At 41.3% G+C, this 24,493-nt stretch overlaps 4 protein-coding genes across 5 annotated transcripts in view; 2 read left to right on the top strand and 2 right to left on the bottom strand.

Annotated features, from left to right (window-relative positions):
- gse1b (Gse1 coiled-coil protein b) overlaps window positions 1–7,719 on the top strand; it is a 51,004-nt gene extending 43,285 nt beyond the window's left edge. For both annotated transcript variants that reach the window (XM_078285334.1, XM_078285332.1), the window contains exons 15-16: window positions 4,267–4,370; window positions 5,321–7,719. In XM_078285334.1, the coding sequence (XP_078141460.1) occupies window positions 4,267–4,370; window positions 5,321–5,461 (245 nt within the window). In that variant the 3' untranslated portion in view covers window positions 5,462–7,719. The remainder of the gene's footprint in view (window positions 1–4,266; window positions 4,371–5,320) is intronic.
- Window positions 7,720–9,205: 1,486 nt separating this feature from the next.
- gins2 (GINS complex subunit 2) lies at window positions 9,206–15,392 on the bottom strand. The gene is made up of 6 exons (XM_078284690.1): window positions 15,327–15,392; window positions 15,023–15,195; window positions 14,599–14,713; window positions 13,503–13,602; window positions 13,207–13,333; window positions 9,206–9,979 (listed from the first exon to the last, which is right to left on the bottom strand). The coding sequence occupies exons 2-6, from the start codon at window positions 15,110–15,112 to the stop codon at window positions 9,851–9,853; spliced, it is 561 nt and encodes a 186-aa protein (XP_078140816.1). The 5' UTR covers window positions 15,113–15,195; window positions 15,327–15,392; the 3' UTR covers window positions 9,206–9,850.
- Window positions 15,393–17,203: 1,811 nt separating this feature from the next.
- On the bottom strand, window positions 17,204–19,853 carry emc8 (ER membrane protein complex subunit 8). The gene is made up of 5 exons (XM_078283430.1): window positions 19,336–19,853; window positions 19,137–19,213; window positions 18,936–19,005; window positions 18,713–18,807; window positions 17,204–18,512 (listed from the first exon to the last, which is right to left on the bottom strand). Exons 1-5 carry the CDS (start codon window positions 19,546–19,548, stop codon window positions 18,353–18,355), a joined length of 615 nt encoding a protein of 204 aa, XP_078139556.1. The 5' UTR covers window positions 19,549–19,853; the 3' UTR covers window positions 17,204–18,352.
- A 91-nt stretch (window positions 19,854–19,944) lies between these two features.
- Window positions 19,945–24,359, top strand: cox4i1 (cytochrome c oxidase subunit 4I1). The gene is made up of 5 exons (XM_078284943.1): window positions 19,945–20,013; window positions 20,897–20,973; window positions 23,408–23,572; window positions 23,723–23,854; window positions 24,039–24,359. The coding sequence occupies exons 2-5, from the start codon at window positions 20,898–20,900 to the stop codon at window positions 24,173–24,175; spliced, it is 510 nt and encodes a 169-aa protein (XP_078141069.1). The 5' UTR covers window positions 19,945–20,013; window position 20,897; the 3' UTR covers window positions 24,176–24,359.
- Window positions 24,360–24,493: the final 134 nt, after the last annotated feature.

The following is a 24,493-nucleotide window of genomic DNA, read 5'->3' as shown; positions in this document are numbered from 1 at the left end:
CTAATCGATTAATCGATTAATCGTTGCAGCTCTAATAGCCACAGTGTCAAGACAAAGATTAGATAAGCGGGTCACAGTAAAATCTTCCAATCCTACAAATTTGATTCACATTCCCTGTAAGCCAAGTATCCCAGGCCCTGCTCCAACAAACCTAAAACTGCAGTATATATAGTTATATACAGGCCACCAAAATACTCTCCACATTTCCTTGATGATTTTACTGAGATGCTTTCAATTATCTGCACTGAATTTGACTGTGTAGTCATTACGGGTGATTTTAATGTGACAAAAATGCCAAAGAGCTTTCTGCCATACTTGACACGTTTGATCTGTCTCAACGGTCGTGAAAGGGCCGACCCATGGTAGAGGACACACTCTAGATCTGGTTATTACTAAGGGTGTTAACATTTCAAATGTTAACACCCGCAACATCACTGTGCTTGATGTTGCTCTATCAGATCATTTCTGTGTATTCTTTGATCTGTCTGTTACACCAAAAATCAACATTAGATCTGAAACTGTTAAAAAAAGGTACATTAATGAGAATGCCAGAACACTTTTTATGGAAGCCATCAAATTTGAAACTGCCCCAGCTTCAAATCATGTTGATGATCTACTGAATACCTTCAATTCTAAGATTTAGAATGTAATTGATGCCATTGCTCCTGCTAAGGTTAAATTGATCGCTAGTAAGCAAAAGGCACCATGGAGAAACACTCATTCTGTAAGGGCCCAGAAAAGGGAGTGCCGGAAAGCAGAGCGAAAATGGCGTAAATCAAACCTCCAGATTCACTTTGAAATCTATAAAGAAAAATTACATATTTACAGTCTGAATTTGAAAAGTGCTAGGCAATTATTTTTCTCTGAGATCATCAACAAGAACAGTAACAATTCACGCATTTTATTTGCTACCGTTGACAGGTTAACTAACTCTCCAGTTCCAATATCCCCGGAACTAGTTTCTACCAGCAAATGTAGCGAGTTTGCATCCTTTTTTAATGACAAGATTCAAGGCATCAGACATGCTATTAACTCCTCAATGCCAAACAAAAAAGCATCATCACTGCAGCCTTCCAGAAGTAACTTGGTAGGTATGACACAATTGAATCCCATTGACGACAAAACACTCGAAGAAATTGTCTCCAATCTCAAATCATCCACCTGTTGCCTTGATGTTTTACCCACTAGCTTCCTTAAAACAGTTTTGAGCAGCCTGGTAAAATAACTAATACTTGTAGTTAACAGTTCTCTGCAATCTGGCATTTTTCCAAAGGCTTTGGAAACTGCAGTCATTAAGCCTCTCCTAAAGAAGAGCAGCCTTGATGCTACTGTACTGGATAACTATCGACCTACATCAAACTTACCGTTTTTAGGTAAAGTTATTGAAAAAGTTCTTCACCAACAACTTAGTAACTTTTTAACGCTGAACAATTGCTTTGATAACTTTCAATCAGGATTTCGGCCCCATCACAGCACTGAGACTGCACTCATAAAGGTACTAAATGGCATTCCCCTGAACAATGACTCAGGCAAAGTCTCTGTTCTAGTACTGTTGGATCTTAGTGCTGCCTTTGACACTGTGGACCACACAATTCTATTACAAAGATTAGAAAACTGGGTGGGACTCTCTGGAACTGTCCTTAAGTGGTTCAAGTCATATCTTCATGACAGAAAGTACTTTGTGTCCATTGGAAACTGTGTGTCCGAGCAGATGGCCATGACCGGGTTCCACAGGGATCCATTTTGGGACCTCTCCTGTTCAATCTCTATGCTTCCTTTAGGCCAAATCCTACAAAATAATAAATTAGCCTACCATAATTATGCAGATGACACGCAAATCTACATATCACTTACACCAGGTGACTATGGACTTGTTGAATCTCTGTGTCACTGCATCGAACAAATCAATGACTGGATGCGGTAAAATTTTCTCCAACTAAACAGAGATAAGACTGAGATAATTGTCTTTGGAGCACAGAAAGAAAGACAGAATGTCTGCTCTCACCTTGACTCCCTGTCTCTCATAACTAAAAGTCAAGCCAGAAATCCAGGCTTTATCCTGGACTCAGATTTAAATTTCAATAGCCACATCAAATCGGTAACTTCGTCAGCTTACTACCATCTAAAAAATATTGCAAGAGTCAGAGGAATAATGTCCAAACAAGACCTAGTAAGGCTTACCCACGCCTTTATTTCCAGTAGATTGGATTACTGCAATGGTCTGTTCACAGGGCTTTCAAAAAAAGCTCTTCGGCAACTCCAACTTATTCAGAACGCCGCTGCCAGGGTCCTGACTTGGAAAACTTGGAAATATGACCACATTACACCAGTTCTAAAATCCTTACACTGGCTACCAGTCACTCAGAGAATTGATTTCAAAATCTTGCTGCTTGTCTACGAATCACTCTGTGGCTCTGGGCCCAAATACATCTCTGACATGCTTGTGCCATATGAACCTTCTAGGACCCTTAGGACATCTGGGGCTGGCCTACTGGCTGTCCCAAGAGTTAGAACAAAACACGGTGAAGTAGCGTTTTGTTATGCAACACAGACCTGGAATAACCTCCCAGATGATATTAGACAAGCCCCGACTCTGACCACTTTTAAGTCAAAGCTTAAAACTTTCCTATTTTACACTGCCTACTCTACCCTGTAATGGCTAAAAACGTATCTTTTCATCTTAGCTTTTAAATAGCCTTCATTTTAACTGTTTCTGTTCAGGATCCCAACAGCGCTGACACGGGCAAGTACGAATTTTAATTTGTCTTGTCCGGGTAATGCTTACTTGCGCATGAGTAAACACTATATGTGGGGGGGAGAGTATCTAGGAACTCAAAAGAGCTAGATGACAGAGCTTATCTAGGAACTCAAGAGCTAGATGACAGAGCTTTATCTAGGAACTCAAGAGCTAGATGACAGAGCTTATGTAGGAACTCAAGAGCTAGATGACAGAGCTTTATCTAGGAACTCAAAAGAGCTAGATGACAGAGCTTTATCTAGGAACTCAAAAGAGCTAGATGGCAGAGCTTTATCTAGGAACTCAAAAGAGCTAGATGGCAGAGCTTTATCTAGGAACTCAAGAGCTAGATGACAGCTTTATCTAGGAACTCAAAAGAGCTAGATGACAGAGCTTTATCTAGGAACTCAAAAGAGCTAGATGACAGCTTTATCTAGGAACTCAAGAGCTAGATGACAGAGCTTTATCTAGGAACTCAAGAGCTAGATGACAGCTTTATCTAGGAACTCAAGAGCTAGATGATAGCTTTATCTAGGAACTCAAGAGCTAGATGATAGCTTTATCTAGGAACTCAAGAGCTAGATGACAGAGCTTTATCTAGGAACTCAAGAGCTAGATGATAGCTTTATCTAGGAACTCAAGAGCTAGATGACAGCTTTATCTAGGAACTCAAAAGAGCTAGATGGCAGAGCTTTATCTTTACCCTGTATGATTCTCATCCATCTGTGGACCAAGAGGAGAATCTGTGATTCTCGTCTGCCTTAGGCAGTGAGATCTGATGTAAATATCAGATCAAGAGTAGAATCAGGAAGGACAGGGGATAAGAAAATTAAAGAAAAACATATGGGTTCACTCACAATGTGCATCTAAAAGTGGGAATATTTGTTGTGTTCTTTTATCTTTCTATTTCACTTGATTTGAACTGCACTAGTTTACTTTTTAAGTCTTTTATCTTTTGTATCTCTTGTCTGTACTTTTGCACTTTTTAATTGTAAATCTTTTACTGTATTTTTTATTACTCTGTAAAGCACTTTGAATTGCCTCAGTGTATGAAATGTGCTATACAAATAAAGCTGCCTTGCCTTGCCTTATAGCTGTGGTATATTGTTCTTATGTTGTAGGATCACATGAAGTTTTTGGTGGTTTGACACAATACAAATGAGCAAATTTACAAATTAACAATTGTGTCAGTTGTTGTAGCATTCACCCTTTCTCTTCACTGTTCTGTCCAGAGCAATATTGCGTGTAATCAAGATTTGTATAAGAATTTTGATCAAAATTAGTTAAACAGACATCTAATCAATCCCAGCCTTTGGATAAAGTCATATAAAGTGTGTTTGTATTGAGTCAAGTGTGGTGGTGTGCTAGTTGCTTGTGGTAGAATAGCCTTCTAGCATCTGCTGTTTAGATAGCACATGGTCTGGACACTGCAAAGAGGTCAAAGGTCATTACCCTCAGGCTCACATTCTGTTCTCTACCCCCCCAACCCTCTTCTTTTTCTCTGCTCCATTTTCTCTTCCGTTTTTTAGAGCAAACTGTGGAGCGCCAAGTGTTGCAGAGCCAATGTCGAAGGCTAGAAGCTCAGAACTACAACCTCAGTCTGACTGCTGAGCAGCTGTCTCATAGCATGGGGGTAAGACACACTCTCTCACCGCCTGCAGCTGCCAGTGTGCCTGTGAACGCATGTGTCCTGACGCCTGCCTCCTGGTTCTTTCTTTGTCTGTCTTTCTTAAAGTAGCTAACAATCACTAGGTGGCTATGTGTGATTTCAGCAGCTTCCCCCCATGATAGGCTTTGCCATTGTCATCTCTATGCCATACTAAAATGCCTCGAATATCTAACACCTACACATTTCTCTTCCATCTCCCACACATTTCTTATCCTGTCCTACATATTATGTATGTATGTGCTGGGGGTGGAGAAAATAACAGAAACACCACATGAAAAAGTACTAACTGAAGTAACTAAATCACAATTACAAAGGCAGCTACACAGGCAAATCATATTAAATTGAATGCCAATAAGCAGTAAGAGTTAAGTTTTCAAAGCAACATGAGGCAACTAAACAGAATTCTAAAGTGGTCAAATACTCGAATTGAATTGCTTGAATTGCAGGTGTCTCGGTCACAAAAACTGCAAAATGATTTAATGTGGCAAGATGAAGTCTTGAAAATCATAACAACATATGCAAAGAGGAACTGTGGTGATAAGTCAAAGATCATTGACAGAGATAAATGGACACTTAACAGGATAGCTGCTGAGCACCATAAAACTATAGCCTCAAAAATGACCACAGAATTGAATAAATTTTGACAATCTTTGACACAGTCTTAACAGAAAACATATATTGTGACCTTCATGAAGCTGGTATTCAAGGACTAAAACTGTTCTAAAGGCCCCCACTCTTTATTAGGTATTGATATTCATGTATTGTTAGGTGTTTCTATTACCCTCTGTATTACAGTATGTCATATGCCTGAGATCATCTGATTTTCCCTGTCACTCCTCACTGTTGAACAATGTGATTGTGGGATTTTAATGTGTTGTTTTGCGTCTTCCCTCTCTGCTACTCTGGTTGTCTAGGAGCTGATGTCCCAGAGACAGAAGCTGGCAGTGGAAAGGGAGAAGCTGCAGGCAGAGCTGGAGCACTTCAGGAAGTGCTTGACGCTGCCACAGACACACTGGCCTAGAGGCGGCCATTACAAGGGCTACCCTCCCAGGTGACCCCGCCCCGCTGACCTGACGGCCCCCAGGCCCCGGCCACCGCCCCTTTCAGACTGACACCCAGAGTTTATTTTTCATGGCCTGGTCCACATGGCTCCATGGAAGAGAAGATGGATGGCTAGATGGATGAATGAATGAACAAATGAATGAATGAATGGATAGATGGATGATAGATGCATGCATGGGAGACAGGACCATACAGTGAAGGACGGGCTGTCTTTGGACTGTGGCCAGCCAGGGATTGTGCCACGAGCCACTAATGTCTGCCAACCTAGCCAACCCTGGGATCAGTGAGAGTACAGGGCAGGAGTACCTGAAGATCAACGCACACACACACACAGACACACACACAGACACACATACACACACACACACACACACACGTGTAATCATGCCTACTTCAGTCCCTGCTACTCTCATGCTCAGTCCCTGCACCCCTCACAGCCACAGCCACAGACAATCCTGCCAATGAGGGAGCTGCTCCCCCAGGAGGGGTGTGGCCAAGGGACTCGAACGCTCCACATCTCCAAACGAACGTCCATGCCTCTGGCCAGTCGGACTGATCTCATCGCGGTGGCCACATGAGCTTTTGAACTGGAAATGCACTTAAGAAGAAAAGCTGAAGAACTACCTGGTGGTACTGTGTTACAACAAAGAACTGTTCAAATTAGGGAAGAACTTAGAAAATGCACATTTTTGGAAAGAATAAAGGAAATGTTTTATTTCGAAATAGAAAATTTGAGAATAAGAATTTTAAAAGGTGCTTCAGCCTTGTATTGTACATAATATGAAGACTAAAAAGAATTTTGTATGTTTTTATTACTTTAATCATTGTTCTTTTAAAAGAAAAAAAGCCTGCCATTTTTATATGTTAATGCTTTTTTGGGTGGGAAAAAGAAAGCCTTGCTTTTAGTGTTTGTACTGCTGCTGGCCAGAACAGCTCATTTTGAGGCGTGTAACAGAGAGAGAGAGAAAACAGGATACACTCCGCTACTCCTCTTGCTCTTCTCTGGCGCTCTGCGCAGCTGAGACCCAGCCACAGACCCTCATCTGGCCTCTGAGCTTAGCAAAGCTTACTTAGAGGTCCGAGACACGGCTCCTGCCCCTGTCCTCTCACCCCCCCTGCCCTCCCAGCACCACGTGCCTCTCTGTTTTAATGCCCATGTCAACAACTCCTCTGGTCAGCTATGGTTCCTCTTGTTTAATAACAGCATGTTTCACTGCTTCTGGTTAGACTAGTTAGCTTGTGATGTGCTCATGCAGAAAACCAATTCACAGCCACAGTGACATCATTTGGTTTTATACTTAAGTCAGCATTACCTGAGGTGGATAGGAGTTTGAGAAGGTTGTTTAATACTTGACTGTTTTGCATCATTGGCTAAATGAAAGGAGCCGTACCCAACAGACATGAACAGAGTCTCAGCAGCCAGCTGATGGGACTGATAGCCAGGCAGTCCCATTCTTTATGGACCTTACCACTGGACCTTTACTTCACCCTGTATAACATTACATAGTTTTGGACTCCAAACAATATAACAGTTTGCATAATATTATGCCTTACAAGGTCATAGCCCTTAACAGCAGCCATAAAAGGAAATAGTGCCAAAATGAAAAACATAGGTCATGTAAGACCATTTTGGATTCTTCATTGTAAAATTAGTTGCAATTAGGTAGCCAACATTTGAATCACAATGGCCATGTTTCACTGTTAAATAATTTTGACCCCATTTACTTTGTCGGAAACTTCCTTTCTGCATTTCCCCATTTGAGGAGAGGACCCTCATTATCCAAAGTCAGTGAGAGGTTCTAATTTGCCAATATTTAATAAATAACATGGACTGGAAATAATGCTGAATCTAGTCCCAAACTGGGCATTTCTAATACATATAAAATCAATTCCATTTGTCTTTACCTTGCCATGTCTGTCTAGGCCCCTTGAAGTCTTCTCAGTTGTCCTGTCTGTCTGTCCCTCGTCCCCGTCAGCTCTGCCCTGTCTGTCTAAAGAGTTTCGGCTGTGGGTTTTACACTGAAGCTCTACACCGTAACTCTGAGTTGCACTCGTGTTGCCCCAGCCTCCTGCTAACTGTGATTGGAATACCCCAAAGGCAGCATACTAGGTATTCAGATCATGGGTTTGAATTTATGAGGGGTTATCTCCACTGCAGAAGTTATGACGGTGGGATTGGAGGTGTGAAAAAGGAGTGAGGGATGTCAGTATGTCATTTAAATTAAAATAAATAAATAAATAAATGCTTGGATTTCATCCTCACCTTGATCATTTTTTAAAATGTGCATAAACCTAATTTATAAATCATTAAAAATGACTAAGACTGATTGAAGCACAACTACACCCTCTGTGTATTAATTACAAATTTGAGAGCACATGAATGAGCAGCAGTGTCCCACATGATAAACATTCTCTGTGATCAAGGCTTATTGCACACTATAGGATCTTTATCACAATATATCTATATATATCTATACTCACATGCCTCACACCTCTTTCAGATGTGCACAAGTCCAGAGCTGACAGAATGCCGACGTTCATTTCTACCTATCCGCACTTCTGAGATCTAATTTCATCATAAGACCTTCCTATAAACGAGGCCCCACCTTGAACCAAGCCATTTTAGAGGATCAGAGGGATACCAAGTACAGTCTGTCATTTTTACAGAGCAGAACAGAGCCAAGGACGCAGCCCATCAGTTTGCCGGGGAACACTCGTGCTGAGGTTAGCTGCCAATGAGCTCGGGAGGGAGGTGCAGTACGGTCAGCCCCTCGCCCCGCCTCCCTGCCCTGTGTCTCCAACCCACGCACGCCCACGCAATAGCCCCCTTACTCAGTGGAGGATGTCTAGATGCTGTGAAATCCTGTTTTTAAAATGTACTTGTTTGAATTCATTGTAATGTAATATATTCTTTGTTGAATGTAGTAATTAGGTATTTATGAATATATGGCTGTGATTTCAGACAAAAAAGAAAATAAAATATTTCAAAAATGTTAAACAAAAACTTTTCCATTTTTGGGTGGTGGTAGAAAAGGGCAATCTGGGATGTCCTAATCTTTCTAATATTGTTTACTGTATCAAAATGCAGCAAAAAAAATCTATATATTGAAATCAGACGCATAGGCTATGCTTTGGAATTATTAGCCAGACACAGCATAATATTCCTAATAATCCCTCTCTAAAACGTCACCAAAAATGCACAGTAACGAATTGTTTCAAAACCTGCGGGACCCTTACTAGTGTTAAAGGGCTCTACAAATAGATCCGTGAATTTATGAATTTACAAAAAAATGTAAAATGCATGTCACCTTAAAAATCATTCCGCCAACCAGCATTATGATACCACTGGTTTTAATTTGTAAGTAATTTGAGTAAATTGAATAAATGTTTTGCATAGGCTATACATACCCTGAAAAATGTTAAAGGACTAAAGGAGTGGGAACTGCATTTTCCTGCTGCTCTCTCATTACTTGCTGTTTCTTGAAGTTGTCGTGACTACTTCAAGCTAGATGAGCACTCCTTCGTGTTTCTGCAGTCATCTGAAATTCATTGTTCCTCTGCTGTAAAGAACATTGTCAGATATCCATGCATGACACAGGGTAAAGGTTTATATATACACTTCTCTTTTCTTATACCACAATTCTGCAGGTGAATCTTCCTTTTAATGAGCCTCAATCAGTCCATCAATGCTGCATAATGCCATTCATCCAGGAAAACTTTATGAAATATTCAAATTGTTCAAAGTCAAGGCTGTTTATCACATTTCTGTATGCATATCAAACAAACAGTTGTTTTTCTGCAGAGGACATGTACAAGTTTCTGTTCCTGACTAGCGCTAAAAATAGCACATACCAACACTAGAGGTGTTAAACCACATACATGCGGATCTCTTACTGTAATGTGGAACAGAAAATGAAACATAGTGTAGCGTTTTCTTGAGGTTGCGGGGGGAAAAACATGACAATTGTAAACACATATACACACATATATACATTTTTCTATATATTGGCCTGTCTCAGAGATATTGACACATATGTGACTGTTGACAGTTTTCAGTGGGCATCCTAAATGAAATTAAATATGCACATATTGCAAACAGCATATATATAGCCAATATTCTTTCAATAAGCACTATTCAGACGTCACACATCTCCCTCCAGAAAAGAATACAGCCCCTTAACTGGCTGAGCAATTCTGGTAACAAAAAGATTGTGGATAACTCCATTCTCAAGAAAACAGTCTCTTCAGTAATCAAGGCTCTGGTCAGTAAGCATGGGCCTTGACCCACAAACCTCAGTCCAAGGCTGTTAGCCCAGCCTTCTCAATGCTGGTCCACCTTGAGACTAGACCCACGCCTGGTCAGCAGGCCTTGACCCTGCTGCTCAATAGTCGAGGGCTTTTCCCTTACTGGAAGCAGGTTGCAGATTGGAACGTAGTTTGTACATACAGTTGAGAGAGTCCAGAAGGAACGCCCGTGTGGTGTTGATCTCCATCAGAGTCAGGTTGTCCAGCTACAGAGGAAAAGAGACGATGGGTGAGGTGTGACACATGCTGACTTGAATAAAAAAAACAAGTGTCTTTCTCTGATGACGGTCTGCTATGCACGCTTGTGTTTATATCTACCTAATGTAACAGTGAAGCCGAAATCAGTACGGCTACACAATAGGGGGCTAACGTGATAATCATATTGTGATCACAATTATTAATAACAATTATTAATCTTGATAATTTAGCTAACAAATTATTTTAGCGCCCTATTTGAGTCAAGTCAAGTCAAGTTTATTTATTTATATAGCCCTTTATCACAAGCATGTCTCAGAGGGCTTTACAGAGAATGTGTCTAGCTAGGTCTAACTAAACACAATCAGTGGTAAACAAAATTTTGTAGGACAGCATGATGAAAAACACAAGGTAGGTAGGAGCAGATTTAGCGAGACAAACAATCTACCTATTCTATATAGCCTAACCTACCCAGCACCCCAGCCTTAGACCCTAAATGCACACAAGGAAAAACTCCCAGGAAAAAACTTGGAAGAAACCTTGGGTGGGCTGAGGCAGATAGGGATCCCCCCCCCCGGGACGGCTTAGTGTGCAATAGGTGCCGGGCAAAACATTGACAGAGTCATGGGCAACAATGATGACAAGAGAAAACAGAGAGAGACAAAAGAAGGGGAGGAGCATGCGGCGGTGAGGGGGGGCTGAGGCCAGCAGTAAAGGAGCGAGGGCAGCAGTCGTAAATCAGCGTCCAGGAGGGAGCGGCGGAAAGGAAGAGCAAGGCAGCACTGACGACGAAGAGCCAGGGCAGCACCCGTCACTGCCAGGTAGAACACCTGGAGTCAGAGAGGAGGAGAGAGAGGAAGCCGCGTACACACACACAACACACCCAGACACACACACACGTAAAGAAGAAGGAGGGAAACAGCTGCAAACAGAACACACAGGGTCAGAGACACAAAAGGGGGCAGCAGCATCAGGGATGTGGGAAGGGACCGAGGCCGGCGCTGACGACCACTGGACTGCACCGGAGTCTGAAAGGGGGAGAGAGTAAGGGGAGAAGCAGCAACAGCAGAACACAAGACAGACACGTTGGGTGGGAGCAGGACCGGGCCGGCGCCGACGACCGGCCGGAGCAACACCTGTCCACTGGCAGGTGGAGCACTGGACCGGAGTCTGAGGAAGGGGAGAGAAGCAGCTGCACACAGAACACACGGAGTCAGAGCACATCGGGTGGGAGCGGCAGCAGGGATGGGACTAAGGCATGCACTGGCGACCGCTGCACTGCACCGGAGTCTGAGAAAGGGGGGAGAGACAGGTACACACAAAGACAACGAACACACGGAGAGAGAGAGATCCAGGTGGGAGCAGCGTCAGGGATGGGACTAAGGCCAGCACCGAAGACCATCAGGGTCAGAGGAATCTGAGAAAGGGAGGAGAAAACCAGCCGCGCACACACACACACAGAGCTGTGCAGAAGCAGCACAAGACCCAGACGTATTTGGGCACAGACACGCTCATACAGACAGCAGATAGGAAGTGATTAGACACAGTGTAGCCAGAGGGCATCCCTATGCTTATGTTCCCAACGGCAAATTTCTATATAAATACTGTCTAGGCTAGGGTAAGAGAGAAGACTGTGACGAGCCCAGGCCAGCGGTGCTAAGGTAGGTCATATGATTGCGAGAAAAGATAGGTTTTGAGTCTAGATTTGAAGATTTCGACAGAATTAGCTTCCCTGACTGTAAGAGGTAGCTGGTTCCAGAGATAGGGAGCTCGGTAGGAGAAAGCTCTACTGCCTGCTGATTTTTTCTTGATTCTAGGGACAATGCTATGTAGAGACCTAAAACCAGATTGAAAGGGTTCGAAGAGACTATTACACGAGAGGTAGTCAGTTAGTTGGGTAGAAACTATTCTTTCCAAGACTTTAGAGAGGAAGGGGAGATTGGAGATTGGTCTAAAGTTATTAAGATCATCAGGATCAAGGTTGGATTTTTTGAGCAGAGGTTTAATTATGGCTGATTTGAAGAACGAGGGCACAATGCCAGAGGAGAGAGAGGTGTTAATGATATTGAGTAGGGAGGGGCCTAATATTGGGAGAAGTTCCTTAACCAACTTAGCAGGAAGAGGGTCAGATAAGCTGGTTATGGATTTAGAGGAAAGTACTAATTTAGAGAAGGTGTCTAAGGAGACAGTCTCAAATTGCGAGAGTACGGCGGTGGTCTCTATTGCGGCTAATGCACGAATAGGAGAGGGATCAACGCCCTCGGTGGGTAAAGAATTGCTAATTTCATCTCTAATACAGTCAATTTTGTGATTGAAGAAATTAAGAAAGTCATTCGCGGTAAACTGAGAGCTCGCTACAGGGGAGGGTTTGCGAGTAAGTTTTGCTACCGTGTCAAATAGAAACTTCGGGTTATTTTTATTAGTGTTAATAAGATCTGAGTAGTAGGAGGCCCTAGTGGCGGAGAGCGTACGCTTGTAAGTCAATAGGCTATCGCTCCAAGCTAGTCGAAAGACCTCGAGTTTGGATAACCGCCATTTGCGTTCTAGCTTTCTACACGCCTGTTTTTGTGCACGAGTTTCATCAGTGAACCAGGGCGACGGTTTCTTTAGACGGCGGGTTTTTATGAGTAGGGGCGCAACAGAGTCAAGCGAGACAGTTAGAATAGAGTTGAAGTTATCCGTGAACTCGTCGAGGGAACCAATTCGTTCAGGGAGAGAGGCAAGAGTTTTAGGTAGGAGATCAGCGAGTTTTGTAGTTGTCGAAGTATCAATACGGCGGATGCTGTAGGTATCAACAGGATTGGAATGCCGACAGGGCAGAGCAATTTGAAATTTTATGAGATAATGATCTGATAATGCCGGTGGATACGGCAAAACTTCTAAGTCTGACACGTTAATACCACGAGCGAGGACCAGATCAAGAGTGTTGCCGCTAGAGTGGGTCTGTTCGTGAACCAACTGAGTAAAGCCAAAAGTGTCAATTAGGGACGAAAAAGCTTTGCTAAGTGGATTAGTTTTACAATTTAGATGAATATTGAATCACCGATAATTATTTGCATCTAACAACATCTTGACTGTTTTAACTACAGTGGGCATTCTAAATTAAATTAAATGTAGCCAAATTACCAATATTCTATGAATAATACTTGTGGAAACTAAATACATAATATACAATTATACATGATCATGTGTATAGCCCTAGACAGCAGATATAAGATGTGGCATGACAGCTGGTTACCTTGGCGTGAGCCTCCTGCTGGCTGATGAAGCTGTCGGCGGAGAGGCGGAGTTTGGCGATGCGCGTGTCCCAGATGTCTTTCACCAGCGTCCGGATCTCATCTGCTTTAGGAATGTTGTCAGATGCGCTGCAGAAACACACAAACCCTCATGTAAGGTAGAGCATCACACACACGCACACGCGCACACACACACACACACACACAGGAGATCGGAGCGCAATGTCACATATGAACCGCTATGAACGCTGTACTCGTTGGTTTATAATACACTTCCTACACTCTATGCTTTACTCACTGGTTTAGTAGCAGTTTGGTCAACTCCATATAATAAGGACTGGGAACAGGCGTAAAGGCATCCTCTTTCTTCTCAAGCTCCCGTATCTCCTCCAGCTTATCTGCACCCATTGGAAAACAGCATCAGCATCAGGCAAGACAGAGTAAGGGTCTAAATACATTTTTTGGGGGGGGCATGTCACAATGTCAAAGCATTTCCAGGCTTGTCAAAGTATTTTCAGCACCTTGCAACTCTGGAGATTTTCATGCTTTTCCGTTTAATTGCATTGCTGCTTTTTTAATATTAGTCATTATCCTGGTGGTGTGAAATAGTAGAGGCATTATGAAAAGCATTCTGAGAACAGTATAGAAGCTCATAGGCTATTCATAGTATTCCCATGATGTCACATGCATTTCCTACCAATATGGCGCTTTACAATACACACAGCTCATTGGCTGTGTTTGTCATTTGATTGTAATCACCTGTTAATTTATTACAATCACCTGTTATTTTCCTACCAAGATGGCCGTGTGATGATGTAACAGAATACTATGAATACACTTATATTCAGTAATCAATAGCCCAAGTCTGACAGGGGTAGTGGGAAACTACACAGAGTCTGAAGTGTAAATGTGTGATAATGTAAAGGTTATAACCGATTTGCCTGTGCAGCTTGAAGGGAAATCATTTCATCAAATTGCTTATTTCTCATCATGACAACAGCTAATGGCGTTAACACAATCAAGTCCTTAAGCCAGTGGTTCCTGGTCCTCAGGACTCGGAGCCCTGCTGGTTTTCATTCTAGCCATCTAATCAGGGACTTAGTTACAGCTGGGACTGCAGGTGAATGCAATTAACTAGCAGGTAGGATAGAAAACCACCAGTAATATGGGTCTTGAGGACCAGGATTGAGAACCACTGCATTAACCCAATATTTATGTGTTAAAAGGAAGAAATGTTCTTCCAACGTTTTGAGTTTGACTAGTGAACTATTGCTTATTTCTTTTAATTCAAGCACTTCCCCAACCCTGAAAGTATCAAATCAACTAATTTAACCACTTTAGAAAAGACTTCAAGCACCTGTACACATACTGTATATGGAGTGCTTCCACCTTACCAACATCCATCCACTCAGGAGGCACGATTCTACATTTCTGTCTCTGCTTCAAGTTGAGAGCCAGCCACACAGGGACGTCAACTGGCAGGCCAGGGTTGAAGGGGCCCAGGTCGCCCTAATGACGGAAATATTAAGTTTTGATTGTGCAAAACAAAACACTTCGCCGACACAGAGGCACCTGACTACATGGACTCTATCCTCACAGACTAACGTTATGTGTAGTGTAGTGATGTAGCTTACTGTGTTACGTTAACACAAAGTTACTCAGGTAGACAGGTCAAAAGCTATAACATTAACGTACCTTTATATTTCATGACAGTTAACGCTAGCTCAAACTATCAACGTTAGTTAGCTAGCTGTGTTAGGTCTAGACCCAATTTTAAGCCTCTAAAACTAGTTTTAACAAATGAACCGACTCACTCACCCCGATCAAATAGATTTTGTCAAGGCTGAAATTTGGTATAATCTTCACCATCTCTTTCTCGGCAAGAAACTCTACCTCAGAGGGATCCATATTTGCTAGATAGATTATTTTGCTTCCGAAAAGTTTACCCGTGATGAACCTGTAAATGTTCCCGCGCTGCAGCCTGCGTGAACCTACACGGAAAACGAAGGAGGAGACAATTCCGTCATGGACAGTCAGACTTGGGGGATACAAGACAGCGAACACTGTGTACTGTTTTGTGCATAAACTTGTTTTCAAGTACAAGTAAGCCCTACATTTAAACCTTTCCAGAAATCCACTGTGTTCACTGGTGCCGCAGGTGCCGGCTGGTCATGACGAAATTGTCTGCTCCTGCATTTTTCCTCCTGGTTTGCCCCGGAAGGAAGAAGTAGGTCATGTGACAGTGCCACAGGTACAAGTAAGTGCCACTTGGTGGCAGTATTTACCAAGCGATAGAGAAGAGGGCGCCCCAGCTATCATTGGCACCTCAAAGGGGTAACTTCTCCATCTGACATTAACATTTATTCTTATTTGATTAACATTTATTATTAATTAACATGTATTCCTTTGCTTAGGCTCAAGGCATTTAGCTGAAGCCCTTATCCAGCGATCCACAGAGTTCAATGACAAAGCTGTTTAATTTGGAAACAGCCAAAGATATAAATCAGAAATTATTAGTTATTTGCAACAGAAAACTATCAAGTAAAAATAACAATAGTTACCTTTAAATGAGGAAACAAGGATGCATATCTAATATCCGGTAAATTTCCTTTAGTGGCTAGTAGCATCATTTAGTCAGTGATTAAATAATAGGCACAAGGCTAGGTGCCAGTTTCTTAATCACAGGTGAATGAATGATAGAGCAACTTGCCATAAGTGTCAAGATATGGCTGTGTTTCCAGGGCATGTAGGAGGCCGGCGGCTCAGGACCTAAAGATCATTGATGTGTGAAGGATTTTCATCTGAAAAAAGAGCGGGCAAAGTATCTACATTCTCAAGGGAATGAAGCATGTGAAGCAGGTCAGAGGAAAATCCATGAAAGAATGGAGAGGGGGAGGGCAAAGGTGAGGAGAGAGGAGGGTTTCATATGAGGAATTGAAGAGACATGAGGAAGGTCCTGGAAGCCAGCCAAGAGAAAACATTGTTAACATGCAAGGGAACAAAGGTCAACATACTGTATTTTCCTAGATAACTCAACGTTTCTTACTTGCAGAAAATCAGACAGAATATAGAGATAAATGCTGTGGCAAGGTTTTTGGATTCTGAGGGAATAGCAGGGAATGATCAGAACAAATTTAGGGTGGGATTACCATAATCTCAGACCTAAGGGTCTGAGTGATGTGGTCAGTAGACTGAAATAGAAGGTATGGGGTTGAAGGTATAGTGTTCTATTTTTCTGTATTTTCTTTATGACTTTAGTTTTTTAAGTAATTAATCAAAAAACAGTCATAATTTGGTTGCCAACTGCCAATATACAGAAGTGATCTTTGATATTACCATAGATTGTAGCAGATAATAGTACCATGAAACTAGGGCTGCAACTAACGATTATCTTCACTGTCGATTATTTTCTCGATTAATCGATTAGTTGTTTGGTCTATAAAATGTCTGAAAATGGTGAAAAATGACGATCAGTGTTTCCCAAAGCCCAAGATGACGTCCTCAAATGTCTTGTTTTGTCCACAACCCAAAGATATTCAGTTTACTGTCATAGAGGCGTAAAGAAACAGAAAATATTCACATTTAAGAAGCTGGAATCAGAGAATTTGGACTTATTTTTCTTAAAAAAATTACTCAAACCGATTAATCGATTATCAAAATAGTTGGCAATTAATTTAATAGTTGACAACTAATCGATTAATCGTTGGAGCTCTACATGTAACCCCCACTCCCCATGTCAGTGTTCAGTATGCTACCTAATGAAGTACAGCAGTAATGTCATAAAAGCAATACTTGATAATTAAGAGGCTTGTTTTGATCCAAACAAAATGGACCGCTGAAAAAACAGAAGCCATGGAGCTGGTGTATGTGACTGTTGTCTGATGTTTTCACAGTTCTTCATTTAACAAACTAATGACACATCTAGCAAACTACTCCACTGAATGGCATAAAATAAGTTTGACAAAGATTTAGTTAACTTCAAAAGTTGTTTTAATCGTACATTCAGTTCATACAATTTTTGTAGAAAAACAAATATGTGAAGTTCTCACAATGATTTAGAGTAATTAGTTCTTACTGATTAAATCTAATCTCAAATACAAAGTTATTTCTGTACCTTTATATAAAGCATTTCAATTTATTACCTATCAAATAGCAGGATTTAGGTTATTAAGGGTGGTCAATTAATCATGAATAAATACTACTGCCTAATTCTTAAAGCAAACATCCAAGATAAAACAGAATTCAATATTCCGTCTAGGTTCAGTCTAGATTTGTGAGCATGAACAAGTCTCCCAGAGCTAGAAACTAAAGAGCCGACACTCCCAACTTATATCGTTAAGAGCGACTTTCTGAAGCTGCACCAATGACAATAAAAGGAGATTCACATTGTGGAAATTTTAGGGTTAACATTATCATTACTATAAGACAAAACTTTGAGTCAGTCACCTATTCATTATTGCTGGTGCATCTCCAGAGAGGGACTTATGACGGCATGTGACATAAGGACGGATAAGATGAAACTTTAATGACTATCTTTCCTCTCTGAGTCCAAGCCTTTTTTTCATGCTCAAAAGTATTGATGAAACTGTCCAAGATTGTTGGACTACAGTACTATATGTGAATTTTGTTTCCTTTGAGAAGGGGGGGAAAACAAAGACCTAAAATTTTAATAAAGAACTTAACGTATCTTCTTAGTTATATCTCAGTAGCACAATCATTACCTAAGATTTTTAATAATTTATAACTATATCTCTGCATGGCTAATAACCCTGAAAAATGAAAGAGGAAAAAATAGATTGAATTCTCTAGAGTTAAAATTTATGCACACAACTATGAACAAACACAAACCATTGCAGAAAATAAGAAAAAAATAGTTGCATTCCGAGACAAAATTGCCTTAATCACCTCAGTGTCATCTGCTGAGGGAGTACACATATGCCAACAGTGCATGTATCGCGCTTGCCCTTGAGAGATTTTGGCCTAACGGGTCGGTGCTCCGCAAGTTCTCGTCAATATGAGAGCCTTTTACTGGAACAAAGACTTTGTATTCAGCACTTGAATTCCCGTGCTACACTTAAAGTAGCATCATGCATGCTGAATTGGCAGCAATATCTTTGTGTGTGTCCAGGACGCTCCTGACTCAGAGTCTTAGCACAGATCCAACACAGACTTGTTGATCACAGGGTTGGTCCAGTCGTTCCTCAGGTCATCCAGGTGATTGTCGAAGTCGATCAGGTTCTCGTAGGATCTGCCCTCTAGCAGAGCAGACGTGATCTTCTGTGCCTCGTGCCAGTCCTCAAAACAGTCACTGCAACACACACCAAGACCTCAGTTTTACTATTAACACTTAAAACATATCTAACACAATGTACAATGCTTTGCCTGACCATTATAAGTTACTGAGAGAACACTAGGAGCTTGTATGCCAAGAGCTGTGTGCTTGAGCTGTCTATAGTTTTGGCCTCACAGTGCATAGGGTGTAGCAGTAAGACAGACAAGGACACTTACAGATTTACATCTCTGCTTTTCCACTTGTTTTCATGATGATCATAGATGAGCACAATGGGCTCAAAACAGCTCATTGTCAACCTGCTGCTGTCCACCTGAGGAAAAGAAGCACAGACAAAATTACAAGAGCTCACTTGGACATTATTGTGCTGGTGAACAACAAGCTATACACACAGTAACTGTGTGTATAGCTTTAACATGAGCCTAAATTAGTTATTACTACCATGACAATTGCTGCTTCGCTGAAGTTCTCAGTAATCCTGGCAGCCACTTTTTCAGCAACCTGGTTGGGTCTGAGGAGCAGAAACATTTTGTATTTTGAGTGGAGTCGAGTAGAGTTTAGAGTTTATCACCTGTGTAAGCACTGGTGGTTGTAAAATCTGGTCTGAAATATGAAGGCGTGTTGTCCATTTGCTTGTATTACCTTAAGTCCTTTGTGCGCTCATTGGCTTGATAATACCCAGCAATGACATATCTATTTTCTTTACACCAAGTATCAATCTGGGATTGGAGCAGGAGTCATGAGGCCAACATGGAAGCAGAGCAGAATACAGATACAGCTGTAGTCAGACACAGAACAGGAGAAATAACTTCAAGTGTATTTCCATCAGACGGCTACTTACCAGTGTTAGAGCTACTTCTAGCATTGGTGCCAAGGCGAGAGTACCGTGGAACAGCGGGACACAGTCCACGCACAGGACTGGGGCAGAGTGGCTGTCTTTCTTTTTCTCCTTTACTTTCTCTGCCACCAGCAACCCATTCACGGCGCAGTGAGGATATTTTGCAGCATGTAAAAGCATTTTACAGTAAGCCTGAGTTGTCAGTGTAATAGGCATGTTTATGGCCAAATCAGCTGAATTGGTGGTTAGACAGATTCCTGCCAGTTGACAGGCTACAAAGGTGGAAGTATTGCTGCTTGCTAGCGTTAGCTAAATATCATGCCCGATGAAAAGTAGGTATCTAACACAGCAGTCACCTTGCTCCCAGAGTATGTGGATGACGCTATGCCTTCTAACGGGTACATGTAAAGCTTACAGTTTGCAAAAATCAAAATTGTGTTGTTATCCAAGAAAGATAATCGGCATCACAAAATCCACCCTGTGGAGTAGCTAATCTTTCCACTCGTTTCTGCCGCACCGGTGGTATCGTAAACCAGAATGGAAGTATCGTAAAGCGTAACTCGTACCGTAAAGTAGACCGGAAGGATACCGCTAGCGTTTCCGTCTGACCTGCTCGTACGTATTTCCGTTCACAGTCACACTTCCTTTAGAGTGTCGGCGAACGAGAGCAAGGAAGAGACAGTAGGTTATATTTCTTATTTACTGTATCTTCAGACTGAAATACCGCACACTGTGCCAATGATTAGCATTAAAACGAGAAATGCGGCCAAAGTATCATCAATGGTCAAAGATAAATCGATAATTTTAGCCGAAACTGACGACTGTGTAGATGTGACATTGGCAGTGCGGAAAGAGAGAGATGGAGCTAGGAGCTACTAATCATTAGCTACTAGCTAGTTAGCTAACAGCGGCTGGCAAGAAAGACAGTTTTGTTGTGCGTAAAGTAAATAACTGGTTTATATACTTTATCATACGCTCTTATAAATGCAGTCTCAGTCAGTGCCAACATGTGATTTGTACAGTATTATCACAAACAACAGGTATTTCAGTGATAATTTCGTCCCGGGCGCTATGACCTTGCGCTTGCAGTTAGCTTAGCGTTACCGCGCAGACTATTTCTTTAAGGACAACATAGTCAAACGACGATATAAGTCAACCCACATCTCCACGTTAAGCTGATTTTTATATATTCTAAACAACCCATGCAAGTCAGATTAAATAACGCTGTAAATCGACTGAGACTGTCATGACACGTCAAATGCTAGCCAACGTTCATCGTAGGAGGCTTGCGACAAATCGTTCGTGCTTTACCTTTTGACTTCGACAAAACATTAAGTCCTTACACAGATCGACACCTGTTATGTCTTGCTGCTCCACCATAACTGCACATTTATTCTTTGTCCTTCACACATTTGGCCCTCCTGCTGGGTCATGTTCGTGGGTACGAAATGTCAGCTGGTAGCTCGGAGGGATTCCTGGACATGTAAACATGCACGTGTGCTTGAATGTGCTAAAATGTGCTTGATGATTTGGTAAAATTTCTTAATATGATTTTTTTCCACAGAATGTTGACCACCAGAGCCCTTCGCCTTGTCGGCAAACGTGCCATTTCAACATCTGTTTGCCTACGTGGGGGACATGGTAAGTGTCATTTGACATGACCTGGATTATTTTCCATGTCTGTCTGGGGCAACAACAACGAGCAGCAATGGGTTGTGTTTCTGCAGGAAACCTGTCATTCAGTGTTTCACAAACTGTCCCTCCATGCTTTTCACACTAAAATTGACCAACTCTCAATCACTCACTCTATTTTATCTTCGTGATTTTGTGACAGGCACGTACTGAAAAGTGATCCATCAAGTTGCTTTCCAGTCCAATCACAACAGCAGAATTGTTTTGTTATCTCTGCCATTACAAACCTAGGAAATCAGAGATTCACTGATACAATTTGAATGTTAACATTCATTCATATAATGGGCCACCTAGTATTGGCCTATTATAAAACTCAGGAAGTGTCACAGTCACAGGAAGTGCTTCATTTGATCAAAATTTGCACTGAAAATTGTAACAATCCTCAATCAAATATTCTAGTAATGATAATAACTTAGAAAAAGAGCAGAATGTTCTTTCATTTCAGCGTTTTCATGTTGATTTGCCTGTGAAGCCAGCCAATTTAAAAAATAATGCCTTCTGGTGACAAATTATACATTTTTATTGTATATTATGGGAAATGAGACTTTATTTTACAGTTAGTATAATTGACCTTATTCACACAAGCTAGTTTACGAGGTAGTAAGCTACTAGCTACCCAGGCTAGACTCTGGTAGCTAATGATAATGGGCCAAATATATTAAAATGTGAACCTATATCCCTCCGGACTCTTGAGATTGATTCATTTTTAAGACTTTTTTTTTCAGCGGGGAATCTGATAAATGTTTGTATGATGTGCATCTTGGCCAGGCAGGTCTTCAGTCATGATGTGTGCCTAAATGTATGAACAATATGCAAGCGACATATTGAATGTTATTGTGTATATTAAGTGCTAGGTCAGGGCTAGGCAGCCATGTGCCATGGAGGGCCGAGATTCTGCAGGTTTTCATTCAAACACTACACCAGCTGCAGACTCTCAGCCCTCGATGGCACATGGTTGCCTATCGCTGAGCTAGGTAGAGCAGGGCAGTGCCTGTCATTGTCAGTGCTTCACAAGATGTCTTCTCTTGTCATAAGCGAAAGTTGAGCTAATAAGATCTTACAAAATCTGAACAAGTCATATGTCTGTTTTTCATTGATAATGTGGTAATGGGGGTTTGCTAAGTTCATCATGTAAACAACACAAAACCAAGTATTTTTTATATTCAGTAAGCTAAATATTCTAATAACATCTTAACTAGGGCTGAACAATTAATCTAAATTTGATCGAAATCACAATATGGCCTACTGCAATTTTCAAATCGCAGGAGGCGCAATATTTGTTAAAGGCAAAATGTGTGTCAAAATACCATTTTAAATTAAATATTGTCGTGCTGCAGAGATGTCCTGGCCTACACATCATATTCTACAGACTTAAGAAAACATCTTTGTTTGGTACAGATCCCCGCAAAAATCACACCATAATCATTTTAATACGTTTTTCAATGACAATGAGAATAATGATGTAAAAATGATCATTCCCTCTAATATCGCAAATCATATCGCAATTGCAATATCAGTCAAAATAATCGCAATTAGATATTTTTTCAAAATCGTTCAGCCCTAATCTTAACAATATTTTGAGAAGATTAAAACGTAAAAAAAGTTACTTTTAACCTAGACATACCACAAGTGATTAGGAGCCAAGTTCAAATGACAAAGTCAGATTCTCACAGCACTCACTTTGCAAAGCTTTAGCTTTAACAAAAAAGGGGAAAAAACACTTCAAGGATAATGCTGGTGTTTTTTAATGCGTTTATCGTCAACAAATCCTATGAAAATAACAAAATCAACAATGCGTTTGCTGTACTCCCATTACTTTCCAACTTCCCACGTTCCCTTTTTAGCTGTCAACCCGGAAGTAACTGGCTCCAATTGTAAGCTAAAAACCTTGAAATACAGCTCACAAAGACATAGTTTCAATTTTAAAAATCGCTCACTGTTACCACAAAAAGTCAGGCTATTGTAGTTATTACCAAATCAAATTCAAATGGGAACAAATTCTTCATTACGCCGGCTGGCCCGGTGCATCATGATGATGAAATATGCTGAAATAGGCTCTTTGACGTGTTTTTAATATTTTTTTAATACAATGGAGTTCTATGGCTGCTGGGACATGGCTTTATTGGGCATCGGCTACATGGACAAGATTTGTTGGCAAAACAAATTCATTGCTGATTTTGTTATTTTCATAGGATTTGTTGACTGTAAGAAATGCATTAAAGTAAAATCTTAGAATACACCTTGCATTTCAGAACATTTCTAAAGCAGGTCGACATGAATGATGATGATGATGATGATGTTGAGTGATGTTGGACAAGGGACATTTAGTCATTAGGTGTTTGCAAAACTCAATTGATGAGTCATTTTGTGTTGTCTCCTGCAGGTGTTGCTAAGGTAGAGGAATACACTCTCCCGGCCTACTTTGACAGGCGGGAGAACCCGCTCCCTGACATCCGCTATGTGCAGGACCTGAGTCCAGAGCAGAAGTCCCTGAAGGAGAAGGAGAAGGGCGCCTGGGCTACACTCTCTAATGATGAGAAGCTTGCATGTAGGTCTAAACTGCACTGAACTCTATTGTTCTGAGATGCTTTTATGTTGTTTGTCAATGTTGGTCATATTGATTTTGTTACCAGCACATATTCATGAAAGCAGCATTAGTAATGTCTTAATGGTTTGAATGTGTTTCTAATGTTGACAGTGTACCGCATCAGCTTCAAACAGAGCTTTGCTGAGATGAACCAGGCAAGCGGAGAGTGGAAATCAGTGCTTGGAGGGTTGTTGTTCTTTGTTGGCCTCACTGGCCTGGTTGTTCTCTGGCAGAGAAAGTATGGTATGTCTTCCAAAGAAAATGACAATGGGAATAGATTGGCAATGATGTGCGTGCAACCTGTATAAGATCTGATGCATTGTGGCGTATTGATCCTCCTGTTTTCCAAATATCACAGATTCAAGAGGAGAAGAATGGAATTATTAATGTTATTATACCTGACTGGTGTGTTGTTGTCTCTTTGCAGTGTATGGACCTGTCCCACACACTTTTGAGGCCGAGTACAAAGAGAAGGAGCTGCAGAGGATGCTGGACATGAGGATCAACCCAGTGGAGGGCTTCTCAGCCAATTGGGACTACGAGAACAAACAGTGGAAAAAGTAAATTACCCAGAGGACCATGACATAAACTTGAAGATAAAAGCAGACCAACACAAGGATACAAGCATACCAATATCTCTGTATTTATCAACTGTCCACATTACCTCAGTCTTTGCGTTTTGGAAGGCCACTTCCTCTTACGGTCATTGTGTATAGAGATAAGAATAAAAGTTCTTATGTTAACCCAATAGTTCTTCTGACTCTTAATTTTGTAAATGCTGTGACTGCAACATGAATAATGCTTTTGCACTAATTGGCTGTTTCGTATCAGAAATGCAGGTATATCTATAAATTCGATTTTTATTCCTGGGAAAAGAGAGTA

This window comes from Centroberyx gerrardi, chromosome 1 (genome assembly GCF_048128805.1).
Source record: "Centroberyx gerrardi isolate f3 chromosome 1, fCenGer3.hap1.cur.20231027, whole genome shotgun sequence".
NCBI classification, from domain to species: domain Eukaryota; kingdom Metazoa; phylum Chordata; class Actinopteri; order Beryciformes; family Berycidae; genus Centroberyx; species Centroberyx gerrardi.
This window is presented reverse-complemented; position numbering and strand designations above follow the sequence as displayed.

Coding starts and splice junctions, on each gene's coding strand:
- gins2 (XM_078284690.1), bottom strand. CDS start 15,112: ATGGATCCCTCTGAGGTAGAGTTTCTTGCCGAGAAAGAGATGGTGAAG. Junction 14,714..15,022: donor ACAAAATCTATTTGATCGGG/GTGAGTGAGTCG, acceptor TTCCGTCATTAG/GGCGACCTGGGCCCCTTCAA. Junction 9,980..13,206: donor AGCAGGAGGCTCACGCCAAG/GTAACCAGCTGT, acceptor TTTCCTCTGTAG/CTGGACAACCTGACTCTGAT.
- emc8 (XM_078283430.1), bottom strand. CDS start 19,548: ATGCCTATTACACTGACAACTCAGGCTTACTGTAAAATGCTTTTACAT. Junction 19,214..19,335: donor TAGAAGTAGCTCTAACACTG/GTAAGTAGCCGT, acceptor CTCCAATCCCAG/ATTGATACTTGGTGTAAAGA. Junction 18,808..18,935: donor GCGAAGCAGCAATTGTCATG/GTAGTAATAACT, acceptor TCTTTTCCTCAG/GTGGACAGCAGCAGGTTGAC.
- cox4i1 (XM_078284943.1), top strand. CDS start 20,898: ATGTTGACCACCAGAGCCCTTCGCCTTGTCGGCAAACGTGCCATTTCA. Junction 20,974..23,407: donor TTGCCTACGTGGGGGACATG/GTAAGTGTCATT, acceptor TGTCTCCTGCAG/GTGTTGCTAAGGTAGAGGAA. Junction 23,855..24,038: donor TCTCTGGCAGAGAAAGTATG/GTATGTCTTCCA, acceptor GTCTCTTTGCAG/TGTATGGACCTGTCCCACAC.